General features: G+C 47.7%; 1 protein-coding gene across 2 annotated transcripts in view; it reads right to left on the bottom strand.

Annotated features, from left to right (window-relative positions):
* Nucleotides 1–13330, bottom strand: part of SYTL5 (synaptotagmin like 5) — a 725724-nt gene that overhangs the window by 304444 nt on the left and 407950 nt on the right. For both annotated transcript variants that reach the window (XM_085622910.1, XM_085622911.1), the window contains 2 exons: nucleotides 8225–8369; nucleotides 6879–6989 (listed from right to left, as the gene is read on the bottom strand). In XM_085622910.1, coding sequence (XP_085479036.1) covers nucleotides 6879–6989; nucleotides 8225–8369 — 256 coding nt within the window. The remainder of the gene's footprint in view (nucleotides 1–6878; nucleotides 6990–8224; nucleotides 8370–13330) is intronic.

Below are 13330 nucleotides of genomic sequence, written 5' to 3'. Positions count from 1 at the left end.
TTCGCGAGCGCCGCCCAAAGATACGGCCATTCTAGGGTATCAAACGCCATTGTAGCATCCAAGGATGCCAAAATGGCCGGTTCGCGTATGTACGCCGCTCTGGCGAGCACTCCATGAAGACGTCTCAGGTTCAGAGCCGTATTGCGGTGAGGTATGAAACCGGACTGATCCGGATGGATCAAGTCGCCAACGACCCTAACCAGACGATTATCCAAAACCTTAGCCAGAATTTTAGGCTCCGCGTTTAACAATGAGATGGGCCTGTAAGAAGTACACCGATTCCGCGGCTTCCCCTCCTTGTGAATCACGACTATTGTAGCGAGACGCTGATCATAGGGGAGGGAGCCCACGTCACGTGCCTCAAGAAACATGTCGCAAAGATGAGGCGCCATCTTGTCCGGGCGCAGCTTATACAGTTCGATGGGAAGGCCGTTGGGACCCATGGCCTTGCCAGAAGCGACCGAGCGAATAGCCAAAGCAATCTCATCCGGCGACAACGCCGCATCCATCAGCACCCTGTCCACCTCCGACAAAGACGGCAACGCAATATCTCTCAGCAACAGATGAGAGTCTTCCTCAAGGCCATCTGAGACTGGAGAATATACTCCTCGGAAATAAGTTGCGAAACATTCAGCAATGTCCACAGGGTCGGTCACACACACGCCATCCGTTCTCTCAATAACCGGCACCACTCGACTCGCTCTCTCCTTCTTGTCCAACCATGCAATCAATTTTCCAGCCTTATCTCCCACATCGTATAAGCGCCCTTGTTGCTCTCTACTCATCACTTTGGCAGCATCAGTAACCAACGCTTTATAGTCAAGCTGCTTGAGACTGAGAACATGCAACTTATCATTCGTAACACCCAACTCCAGGTCCCCCTCCAACTTGGCTATTTTGTTTTCAAGGCGAACCACCTCTTCAGTCTTGCTTTTCTTGGAGTGGGAAATTAGAGAAAGTGCTTGCCCACGGATCACTGTTTTGAAGGCTTCCCACAACGAGACAGCAGATGACACTGACCCCACATTTTCATTGAAATAGCGCTCAAGGGACTTGACCAGGTCCGCCCGGAGTTTAGGATTACGCAGGTACCAGGGGTTAATCGGTGCTACCCTCCCCTCGGCCCCGAGGGTGACCTCAATGTGCAACAGTAGTGGGGAATGATCAGAAATACCCCGGGCCAGATGTCTTACTTCCCTAATCATCCCAGCTTGGGCCGCAGGCATAAGGACATAATCAAGTCTCGACAAACTGCCATGAGCCCCTGAGTGGAAAGTGTATTGCGCCTGCCCCGGGTGCATCAGTCTCCACCAATCTATCAGCCCGAGGGTATCTATAAACCCACTCAGCCAGGCCTGCGCCCCCGGGAGGTCCCTGGGAGGGTGACGATCCGCTCTTCCGGATACGTCAGAGTTAAAATTGCCCCCCATCACCAGAACCCCCCCCCCCCGGGAGCCCCAAGACCAATCGCCCCAAATCAGCGAAAGTTACGGCCTGCAGCCCTGGTGGGACATAGACAGAAACGAGCGAGACGGTTCTGCCCTCCCATCGGCCTACAAGTGCAGCATACCGCCCTCTATCATCATGGATCACATCGTCTACCTCCAACGGGAGAGTGGTTCTAAGCAAGATACCCACCCCCCGCGAGCCAGAAGTGAAACCAGAATGAACAACGAGACGGTATCCCCGCCTATTCATAGCATGGCAAGAATTCCCAATTAGATGCGTTTCCTGCAGAAAGACAATGTCTGGCGATAGCCGTTTCAAGAACTGCAGCACGACTCCACGTTTAATCCTTTCCCCTATGCCATTCACATTCCACGAAAGTACTCTCAATCCCCTACGCACAACTTCCCCCCCAGAGAGCACGAACCCGACCATCAGTCGTATAGCGTTACGTTGCCTTGTAGAACATTCAAACAGTCCCCAACTCCCCCCCTCCCCACCAACATTTCCGTCACAACTCCCCCCTCCCTGCACCCCTGCGTGAGCCCGTGCAGCCCCCCCAACTTGCAGTGTGCCTGTCGCCCTAACATTAACTAATCTACAAAAAGAAAACCCCAGAGGAGGAAAGAGCCTCACTGAGCACCCCACAACCCCCGGGCATTTAAGGATAAGGCACTGAATAGAACATCGAACCAAAATATGGAAGTGTCATTGCAATGTTCAGTCACCGGGAACCAAAGTCTATTCCTGTCCAGCCAGGCCCACTCCGTTCTCCTCGGTCGGTCCCTCTCGACTTCGTCGCTGGGGCAGGGTATCAAGCCAATCTCCAACCTCCTCCGGCCGATCGAAAAAATGTGTCCGATCCTCAAACTCCACTCACAACCTGGCCAGAAAGAGCATCGCATATTTCAGGTCCATGTCTCTCAGCCGCCGTTTAACACCCATGAACCCCTGTTGCTGCTTTTGAACCGATTGTGTAAAGTCCGGGTAGAAACTTATATGAGTGTTCTCAAACTTCGTTGGCCCACTCACCCTCGAGGCCTGCAGGATAGCGTCTCTGTCCCTGAAATGAAAAATTCTGGCAATGAGGGGCCGTGGGGGAGCGCCCGGTTTCGGCTTCCCACCCGGAACTCTATGGGCCCGCTCGACCGCAAAGAATTTACTCAATCCCTTGGGTGCGAGATGGTTGATCACGAGGTCTTCCACGAAAAGGTCAGCCGCAGGGACCTCCGATTTCTCCGGTACCCCTATTATGCGCACATTATTCCGCCGAGCCCTACTTTCAAAATCCTCCAGCCGACGGACAGACAAATCATTGGACGTCCGCAGATTACGGACTTCGGTTTGCAGGTCAGACACGTCCGTTGCCAGACTCGACGTTGTCAGACCCAAGGATTTGACCTTCTCATTCGTTTGTGCAAGGTCCGCTCTGACAAGTTTAACGTCGATCAAAACCGTGTCCAATTTATGGGCCAAGGTGTCGAATTGCTGGCCGACTGCTGCTTTCATCTCATCGATGGCGCCCATGACGTCCTGCAATGTTAACTCCGTAGACGATCCCAGGCCATCCTTGGATCTCTCCGGTGACTTATGCAGGCCACCAGGGGATCCTTTTGGCTGGGTATAGCGGTCCATGTTATTAGCTTGGGTATGAGCTCCCCGCCTAGTCGTCTTGGATTTTTGCTTGTCTCCGTCCAATCTAGCCGCCATTGTCTGATGGTCGCCAAGGTTGTCGTCCACCAACACGATTAGCAATCCTCGGAGAGCCGATCTAGGGAGCCGATTCCGCGGCTTCCCCTCTTTGTGAATCACGACTATTGTAGCGAGACGCTGATCATAGGGGAGGGAGCCCACGTCACGTGCCTCAAGAAACATGTCGCAAAGATGAGGCGCCATCTTGTCCGGGCGCAGCTTATACAGTTCGATGGGAAGGCCGTTGGGACCCATGGCCTTGCCAGAAGCGACCGAGCGAATAGCCAAAGCAATCTCATCCGGCGACAACGCCGCATCCATCAGCACCCTGTCCGCCTCCGACAAAGACGGCAACGCAATATCTCTCAGCAACAGATGAGAGTCTTCCTCAAGGCCATCTGAGACTGGAGAATATACTCCTCGGAAATAAGTCGCGAAACATTCAGCAATGTCCACAGGGTCGGTCACACACACGCCATCCGTTCTCTCAATAACCGGCACCACTCGACTCGCTCTCTCCTTCTTGTCCAACCATGCAATCAATTTTCCAGCCTTATCTCCCACATCGTATAAGCGCCCTTGTTGCTCTCTACTCATCACTTTGGCAGCATCAGTAACCAACGCTTTATAGTCAAGCTGCTTGAGACTGAGAACATGCAACTTATCATTCGTAACACCCAGCTCCAGGTCCCCCTCCAACTTGGCTATTTTGTTTTCAAGGCGAACCACCTCTTCAGTCTTGCTTTTCTTGGAGTGGGAAATTAGAGAAAGTGCTTGCCCACGGATCACTGTTTTGAAGGCTTCCCACAACGAGACAGCAGATGACACTGACCCCACATTTTCATTGAAATAGCGCTCAAGGGACTTGACCAGGTCCGCCCGGAGTTTAGGATTACGCAGGTACCAGGGGTTAATCGGTGCTACCCTCCCCTCGGCCCCGAGGGTGACCTCAATGTGCAACAGTAGTGGGGAATGATCAGAAATACCCCGGGCCAGATGTCTTACTTCCCTAATCATCCCAGCTTGGGCCGCAGGCATAAGGACATAATCAAGTCTCGACAAACTGCCATGAGCCCCTGAGTGGAAAGTGTATTGCGCCTGCCCCGGGTGCATCAGTCTCCACCAATCTATCAGCCCGAGGGTATCTATAAACCCACTCAGCCAGGCCTGCGCCCCCGGGAGGTCCCTGGGAGGGTGACGATCCGCTCTTCCGGATACGACAGAGTTAAAATTGCCCCCCATCACCAGAACCCTCCCCCGGGAGCCCCAAGACCAATCGCCCCAAATCAGCGAAAGTTACGGTCTGCAGCCCTGGTGGGACATAGACAGAAACGAGCGAGACGGTTCTGCCCTCCCATCGGCCTACAAGTGCAGCATACCGCCCTCTATCATCATGGATCACATCGTCTACCTCCAACGGGAGAGTGGTTCTAAGCAAGATACCCACCCCCCGCGAGCCAGAAGTGAAACCAGAATGAACAACGAGACGGTATCCCCGCCTATTCATAGCATGGCAAGAATTCCCAATTAGATGCGTTTCCTGCAGAAAGACAATGTCTGGCGATAGCCGTTTCAAGAACTGCAGCACGACTCCACGTTTAATCCTATCCCCCAAGCCATTCACATTCCACAAAAGTACTCTCAATCCCCTACCCCCCATCCCAACCCCGCGCACAACTTCCCCCCCAGAGAGCACGAACCCGACCACCAGTCGTATAGCGTTACGTTGCCTTGTAGAATATTCAAACAGTCCCCAACTCCCCCCCTCCACACCAACATTTCCATCACAACTCCCCCCTCCCTGCACCCCTGCGTGAGCCCGTGCAGCCCCCCCAACTTGCAGTGTGCCTGTCGCCCTAACATTAACTAATCTACAAAAAGAAAACCCCAGAGGAGGAAAGAGCCTCACTGAGCACCCCACAACCCCCGGGCATTTAAGGATAAGGCACTGAATAGAACATCGAACCAAAATATGGAAGTGTCATTGCAATGTTCAGTCACCGGGAACCAAAGTCTATTCCTGTCCAGCCAGGCCCACTCCGTTCTCCTCGGTCGGTCCCTCTCGACTTTGTCGCTGGGGCAGGGTATCAAGCCAATCTCCAACCTCCTCCGGCCGATCGAAAAAATGTGTCCGATCCTCAAACTCCACTCACAACCTGGCCAGAAAGAGCATCGCATATTTCAGGTCCATGTCTCCCAGCCGCCGTTTAACACCCATGAACCCCTGTTGCTGCTTTTGAACCGATTGTGTAAAGTCCGGGTAGAAACTTATATGAGTGTTCTCAAACTTCGTTGGCCCACTCACCCTCGAGGCCTGCAGGATAGCGTCTCTGTCCCTGAAATGAAAAATTCTGGCAATGAGGGGCCGTGGGGGGCGCCCGGTTTCGGCTTCCCACCCGGAACTCTATGGGCCCGCTCGACCGCAAAGAATTTACTCAATCCCTTGGGTGCGAGATGGTTGATCACGAGGTCTTCCACGAAAAGGTCAGCCGCAGGGACCTCCGATTTCTCCGGTACCCCTATTATGCGCACATTATTCCGCCGAGCCCTACTTTCAAAATCCTCCAGCCGACGGACAGACAAATCATTGGACGTCAGCAGATTACGGACTTCGGTTTGCAGGTCAGACACGTCCGTTGCCAGACTCGACGTTGTCAGACCCAAGGATTTGACCTTCTCATTCGTTTGTGCAAGGTCCGCTCTGACAAGTTTAACGTCGATCAAAACCGTGTCCAATTTATGGGCCAAGGTGTCGAATTGCTGGCCGACTGCTGCTTTCATCTCATCGATGGCGCCCATGACGTCCTGCAATGTTAACTCCGTAGACGATCCCAGGCCATCCTTGGATCTCTCCGGTGACTTATGCAGGCCACCAGGGGATCCTTTTGGCTGGGTATAGCGGTCCATGTTATTAGCTTGGGTATGAGCTCCCCGCCTAGTCATCTTGGATTTTTGCTTGTCTCCGTCCAATCTAGCCGCCATTGTCTGATGGTCGCCAAGGTTGTCATCCACCAACACGATTAGCAATCCTCGGAGAGCCGATCTAGGGAGCCTCAGCGATCACAAAAGGTGGTCCAGACTAGGGTCCAATATCCAGGCAGGACACCCAATCTTCCCACCATCAGTGTATGCCAACAATCCAGAGTCCCTCCGTCAATTTCAGCGAGGAGACCCGAAACCGAAAGTGAAAGTAGGGAGTGCGCACCGGACCGGGTCCTGCAGGCCGTTGTTGTTCACTTTCTGCCCGGGCACCGTGCCAACTCAAATCCGGGGCAAGGTCAGGAGTAGGCCGCCGACTTGAAATCGATGCTATCCCGGTTCCTGAAGTCCGATTTGAATTTGGACAACGGCTATCACCTCCGCATAGGTTCGCCTTTAGAAGCCTGTCGATGGAATCAGGATATAGTCAGGATAGACGTGGGAGGTTGTGGAGTCCCCTCGGGAGCCCTGTGCCTACGCGGCCATCTTGGTTGCGCGCTAGGCTCCTCCTCTTTTAATTTATTTTAAATCTCATTTTGTTCTTATGTTTCTGTATTAATTAAATGAAAAACTGGTCTGTCTAGTCTAGGTAATTTCATGGGTCCACTCAACACTCCACAATCCAATGAGAAGATCCAAGAGCCATCTGTAAAATAATATGTAGCTGGGGAAAACACTTATTTAATTCAATAAATGGACACGTACCCATTGACAATCTGCTTATGTTGAATTCATAAAGACATTTTAAATATGTCACTTACCCAGGCATTGACCTATTGCTCCTCATGCTGTGCACACTTTGGGTGTCAGCATCTCCAATAATGCTTCGGCTATCCTCTCCTTTCTTTGCTGCACGACCAGGCTTAAAGATCCTGCATGATGAAAACAAGTTTTTTTTCAGATGGGAGGGAGAGACAGCTGAATCTACCACGTGGTTTCATGCAGTTCATGCAGACTACTGCACCTTGAAATATGCAGGGGAAATGTACTTTCTTTGCTTGGCATCAGTGTGGCACACATATCCCCTTTTAATAGCAGAAATATATTATTCTTTCTGGCATTCTCTAATGATGAGTGAACTAGCGGGGTGGAAGAGATACACTTGGTATCCCTACTAATACTATTTACTACCATATAAAAAACAATTCCTGCTTGACATGTTATTCCAAGTCATTCACTAAAACCTTTAAATATTGGGAGCCTACCATAGCTATTGAACTATGTCAATGAATACATTGACAGATTCACTAATATTGCAGGTGCATAATGCTTTTGATGGCCTTGCCACCTCCATGCGTCTGTGCAACTCTTGCCGCTGCCTTCTTGGTTCCTAACTTATTCACACACTGTACTGTAAGCAGCCTCTTAAGTGGTGTTCACCGCTGAAATGTATTGACTACTTACAATGTCTGATACTATGATGGATAAAATAAGAGCTATATGGTGTGTTCTGATGCAAAGCAGACCCATTTCCCCTTTTGCCACAGGTGTGACAAACACCACAATAACGAAGGAACATTTGAAATGCAAATGTGGCCTTTGAAGTGTGTTCATTTTCTGGTTACTTTTGATGCACAAATCCTACGGAGTCTCCCGGATCGGTTTGGAAAAACTCATCCCTTCAGGATGGATACTGAGTGTGAGAAAAATTGGGTTGCTATTTCAAAATTGTCATTGCTCACGTTTTTACTTCTTAGTAGAAAAACACTCGTTTTTAGTTGAATTCTCACTCTTCACTGTCAAGAAGTAACTCACTGGGCTAAATTGTGGGAAGTAGCATGCAGGATAGTTAAAAAATAGCGTTTGGGGGGTGGTTTACAACGCAAGAAGTTGTGCACAGGCTGCAGTTTCCATTTCGTAAATAGCTTCTTTTACATTACTATAAATAAACATTGGACTCAAGAGATCTGTACAGCACGTTGTACATTATATCACGGAAATCTGATTGGAAAATGCAAGAAGAAGAAGAACCAAGCCGAAAGATCAGGGTAACGTCAGGGAAAGAGACAGACTTGACAATTTGGAAACAGATGTGGAAATAAAAGAAGAAATCGCGTTAAGGATACCGGTGCCCTTTTGAATGGATTAGTTAAAGATCATCTCATACCCTTTCATGCGGGATCCGTTGCCAGCTGCTTTATGTTCGTTTCCGGGGGGTGGCGTGACGTCAGTTGGGTCTTCTGATTTTTCTTCAATAGTCTCCTGAACAGGATCTTTATTCTTCCCCCGGCCATCCTTACTTGGAACAGGCTCTATGAAAAAAACAGGAAATCAATATTTCCCGCCACAGATGTGCAAAGACGAACTCATGGGGCTGACAAGTGAACGAGGCAACTCCCAAGGCCGCGCGCCGCCACAACTGAAAGGTCAGCTCCAAAGGAAGTGAAATACCACTATTGACAATAATGCCTGGCTCCCGGTCACTAGAGCCACTTCCCCGTAAGTAACAATTCTGACTCACAGAAGCAATGAGCGACAAAGCACCAAAATGCCAGGGTTAGCGGGAGTGACATCACATGCCATTTGACCTTTACTTTCACTCACACACATGCTTGCACATACAGCACACTCTCTCTCACATAAAGACTCGTACCTGCAAGCACGCATACAACATACATTTAAAACCATATTTGACTTACCTTAGCTCCCGGATAGGGGGATATTCCTGCTAATTATACTCCATTTTTAGTACAATAAGAGTGAATAACATTATTCACTATTTGTGTAATAAAAATAACTGAAAGAAAACCAGGAAAGTGGAACCCCAACGGGTGCCTCTGTTCCAGGCACTCATTTTGCCTCCTCTGAGCCCAGGGGTCGCAAAGGCAGGGCGAGGGTTTGAATGGAACAAGCCAGCGACGACCCCTGGCGACCCCTAAATGACGTCCATAACAGTATCATTAGCTCCTGGAATTTAACAATTACTCATCAAATCATTAAAGCATTTTAAACAGGCTGCCTCTCATCCTCAGAAGCTACAAATATTTTGGTGGGAAACCCCCTAAACTCAGTGCTCTAAGAGGGATGAGAAAGGCAGAGGTAGCCATTAAAAGGGCACTGCCTAAGAAGCTTAACCAGGAATTGTTTTTGAGATATGTGGCCCCTGTAGTGATACGTTAAGCAAAAATATGTAGACCAGAATCATGTGCTGGACACAGCTTGCCGCCTGACCAGTACTTTGATGCCTCTACCTGAGTTTTCTGCTAGTATCCAAATACTTCTCACAAACACGTAGACCTAAAAGTAGGAAGATGTAACAGCTTCACCAATGCTTTTTGCACTGATTTTTATTCATATTTTTTTACTCAAATTTTATTCTGATTTTTATTTTATGCTTTAGATTTGCCCTTGTCTATTGGACCTCACTCAGAACTCTCCGGTGAAAAGCATAGTTGGATTTGCTGGTACCCGTCCATAATTCTATCTGCCTATGGATGTTGTGAAGGAGGAAAGGAGGAGTGATTGTTTGGCTGCCTTAGTGGAGAGTGGAGTAATGCTATAACTCAATAGAATAGCTAATTATGTAGAATTACCACAAACTTCAGCGAGGTTTCACGTAATTATGCGAGAAGGAAAATTCTTCATTTAGCTCTATTTTCTAAGTGCCAAAATTTCCGCTTGCATCGATTTTGGATGCCAGGGTGCACTTTGCACTGGGAAATAGTGCTAAATGCAACAAGCGCACATATAGCACAGTGAACTGCTACTCACACCAACTAAATGTGCTACTGTAGAAATAATTTTCCCCCAAACTACTTCTGGCTTTTATCGCCAGCCGCTTGCTAAATTTGTCCTCTTCTACACCAAGCAAGCTCTTAAGCAAGCATAATCACGTAATTATCGGTAAATATGAATATATCTGCAAATATCGGGTTGCTTAATATTAAATAAAAGTACTTGACTAGCAAGATTAATGGACAAAAGGCCATTATTATGGCGAATGCATGTGGAACGTAAAAGAGCATGTATTTGGAAAGCTTTTGTCTGGAGAACAGGGACAGTCAGATGCCATCAGCTACTCCCTAGAAAAGCCACAGACAGAACACAAGATCCTCGTTCAAAAGTAAAAGACATGTTGTCCAGCCACCACAGCCCAGTTGAGAGAGACAGTCTAACTATGGGAGAAATGGGACCATGTACCAGGACGCCCTCAACTAGTGATGATGCAGGCCACTGATCAGATCAGAAGAAAAGAGTACTGTGACTTTCATTGCAAACATCTCTGGAAGAATGACAATGATGGAACTTATGGTTTTGGATTCAGGATGGTTATCGATTCAGGATTGTGGTGCCCACTTGACTCATGGGAGTGCTTAGCTTCTCAAACTGTGCTGACCATGGTGCTTTCTGTTAGCTGGGCTTGTGCTGTCTTCTTGGGGATTGAGTAGCTCCTCTTGGCAGGATCAATCCAGTTATTCTTGCAAATGCAAAAAGAACAGTTGATGGACAGAATGCAGAACGATGTCATACATTCACCCCAGTACAGAGATATGGGCCTAAATCCATCATCTTTTTGCTCACCATGCCATTCCAGTTTGGACCCAGCCATTTGCAAATCAGTCTTGACCCTGTGCCCAATGGGAACAGTCCAATGCGAACTGCCAGGCAATGTCCTCCCTGGACTGGAAACAAGCATCTTAGGACCAGTTTCGAGCTTTCAGCCCTCATCAGCCAGGTTAGCTTGACTCCAGTGGCATGGAGAGCACGGGACCCACGTCTGGGCATACCCGTCCCACTCAGGGTGACAAATGCAAAAAGAACAATTGATGGGCAGAATGCAGAACAATGTCATACATTCACCCCAGTACAGAGATCTGGGCATAAATCCATATTTTTTTGCTCACCATGCCATTCTAGTTTAGACCCAGCCATATGCAAATCAGTCTTGACCCTGCGCCCAATGGGAACAGTCCAGCATGAACTGCCAAGCCAGGTCCTCAGTGGACTGGAAACAAGCATCCTAGAACCGGTTTCAGGCTTTCAGCCCTCATCAGCCAGGATAGCTTGACTCCAGTGGCATGGAGAATACGGCAAAAGTACGATGGAACTAAAACAGATCTCTTGACTGGGGGAGAATGTTTGAATCATTCAGCATTCCGTCCATCATTTGTTGCAGTTACAGTTATTCTTGCAGACATCTAGTTCTTCCTTTGTAAAGTCTAGTAGCAAGGAGTCTCCAAAGTCTGCTAGTTATGGAATGCATTTTGCTCCAGGTTTTCAATAAGGGCCACATGATGATCTGACAGTTTTGCAAGAATGTGTAATTGGTCTGCAGTTGTAGTTTAAGGTGACTTTATTTTAATGACTCTTATGTGGACTATGACCAAGTTACCTCTACATGAGACTGACAAGTTGTTTATTTACTTTGGATTCAGAACCGTACATATACAGCACCAGATACACAAAGGTAAAGTTAGACTAAAAGTCTAACTTAGACCAAAAGTCTAACTTTACTACTTTTCAGTTATTCATCAAGGTAAAGTTAGACAAAAATTCAAACCTAGATCAAAAGTCTACCTTTACAGCTTTTCAGTATTCACAAGGTAAAGTTAGGCCAAAAGTCTAGCTTAGACCAAAAGTAAAACTTTACTCGTAATAACATACCTTTGAAGATACCAAGAAGTAGTAAAGTTAGGCTTTTGGTCTTTGTGAATCAGGCCCACAGAGTTTAGCTCTAGATTCAAGTACAGATATATTAAAAATAGCCCTGTTCCAACTGGTGCTGTAACACCATGATGACTGCAATACATAATCTTAACATATGCTGACATAAGGGGGCTTCAATTCAGAACATACCAAAAATGGGTAAAAGAAAGTTAACCTAACCATTTAACGAACAAGAGCTGAATCCAGTGGAGAGTGATAACTCATTGACCAGAAACCTCCAGCCCTGCAGCAAGGATATTTAGAGCTCAGGTCACAAATACTTAAATGTCATATTCTGGTACCCTATTGTGGTGTCTTTTGGTAGGCATCAAGGCAGTTATGTCTAGTTGTCTTAACATGGCACTGGCTCTGCTTCCCGGCTGAGACGAAACTGTGGCATCTGTTTGCCAGGTGGTCTGCAGATCAGCAATATAAGGAACTTGTTTATTCATGGTTGAAACCCCCATGTTCCCTTGCATGGGAGTAGCCCCAAAAAATGAAGGGAGGAGGACAATGTTGACTCTAACCCTCAGCCATACAGAGGATCGATCAGGGACAAGTCAAATAAACAATGTGTTAGATGTGGCTGGGTCCAAACTGGAATGGCATGGTGAGCAAAAAAAACGATGGATTTAGGCCCAGATCTCTGTACTGGGATGAATGTATGACATTGTTCCGCATTCTATCCATCAATAGTTCTTTTTGCAGATGTGGCATCTTTGGCGTGGTTTGCACTGTCTTTTTGCCTCCATCTCCTGTATTTTTGACTGTGTGCTGGACATGGGTTTTGCTAGTTTAGGTACTCTGGGAACTTTACCACTGCTGATCAGTGCTAAAGTGCAAGTGCCAAATGTGTAAATTATTACTCTGATTGGTTATCCATAATTGCCATATTTGATTTACTGGTAAGTTCCTCGTTAATTGCGCTGTGTGTGCCTAGGGCCTGTATATCAAATGCTACTAGTGGGCATGGTGAGCAAAAGAATGATGGATTTAACCCAGATGTCTTGACTGGGGGTGAATGTTTTGATTTGTTCTGCATTCCGTCCATCAATTGTGTGTCTTCTACTAGTGAGTCTGCAGCACTGGTTGTGCCATTCACATGATTAGACCTGTAAACTTGTCTCAGGGCTGCCAGTGCAGTGCCTGTGAGTGCACCTATAAACTGCCATGTCAACCTGGCAAGTGCACTCACTTGCCAGGCCCTAACCGTACCTGTTTCTACATGTAAGGCACCCCTAAAATAGGCCCAATTTACCCCCATGGGCAGGGTGCAGTGTATGTGAAACGTAGGACATATGCTGGTATGTTCCACATGTCCTGATAGAGGAATACTGCCAGTTTTGTGTTTTGGTATTGAAAGGCTATCTCTCCCATAGGTTATCATTGGAGCTGTTGTGTAACCTTTTATAAGTGTATCTTTCAATTAGAAAGAGAGAGAGAGGTTTGGAGTTTGGGATCCCTGAACTCACAATTTAAAAATACATTGTTTAGTGAAGTTGATTTTTAAATTGTGTGTTTGAAAATGCCACTTTTAGAAAGTGGGCATTTTCTTGTTTAACCAACC

This window comes from Triturus cristatus, chromosome 8 (genome assembly GCF_964204655.1).
Source record: "Triturus cristatus chromosome 8, aTriCri1.1, whole genome shotgun sequence".
Taxonomy (NCBI): domain Eukaryota; kingdom Metazoa; phylum Chordata; class Amphibia; order Caudata; family Salamandridae; genus Triturus; species Triturus cristatus.
Note: the sequence above shows the minus strand (reverse complement) of the source record. Positions and strands in the feature narration are given on the sequence as shown.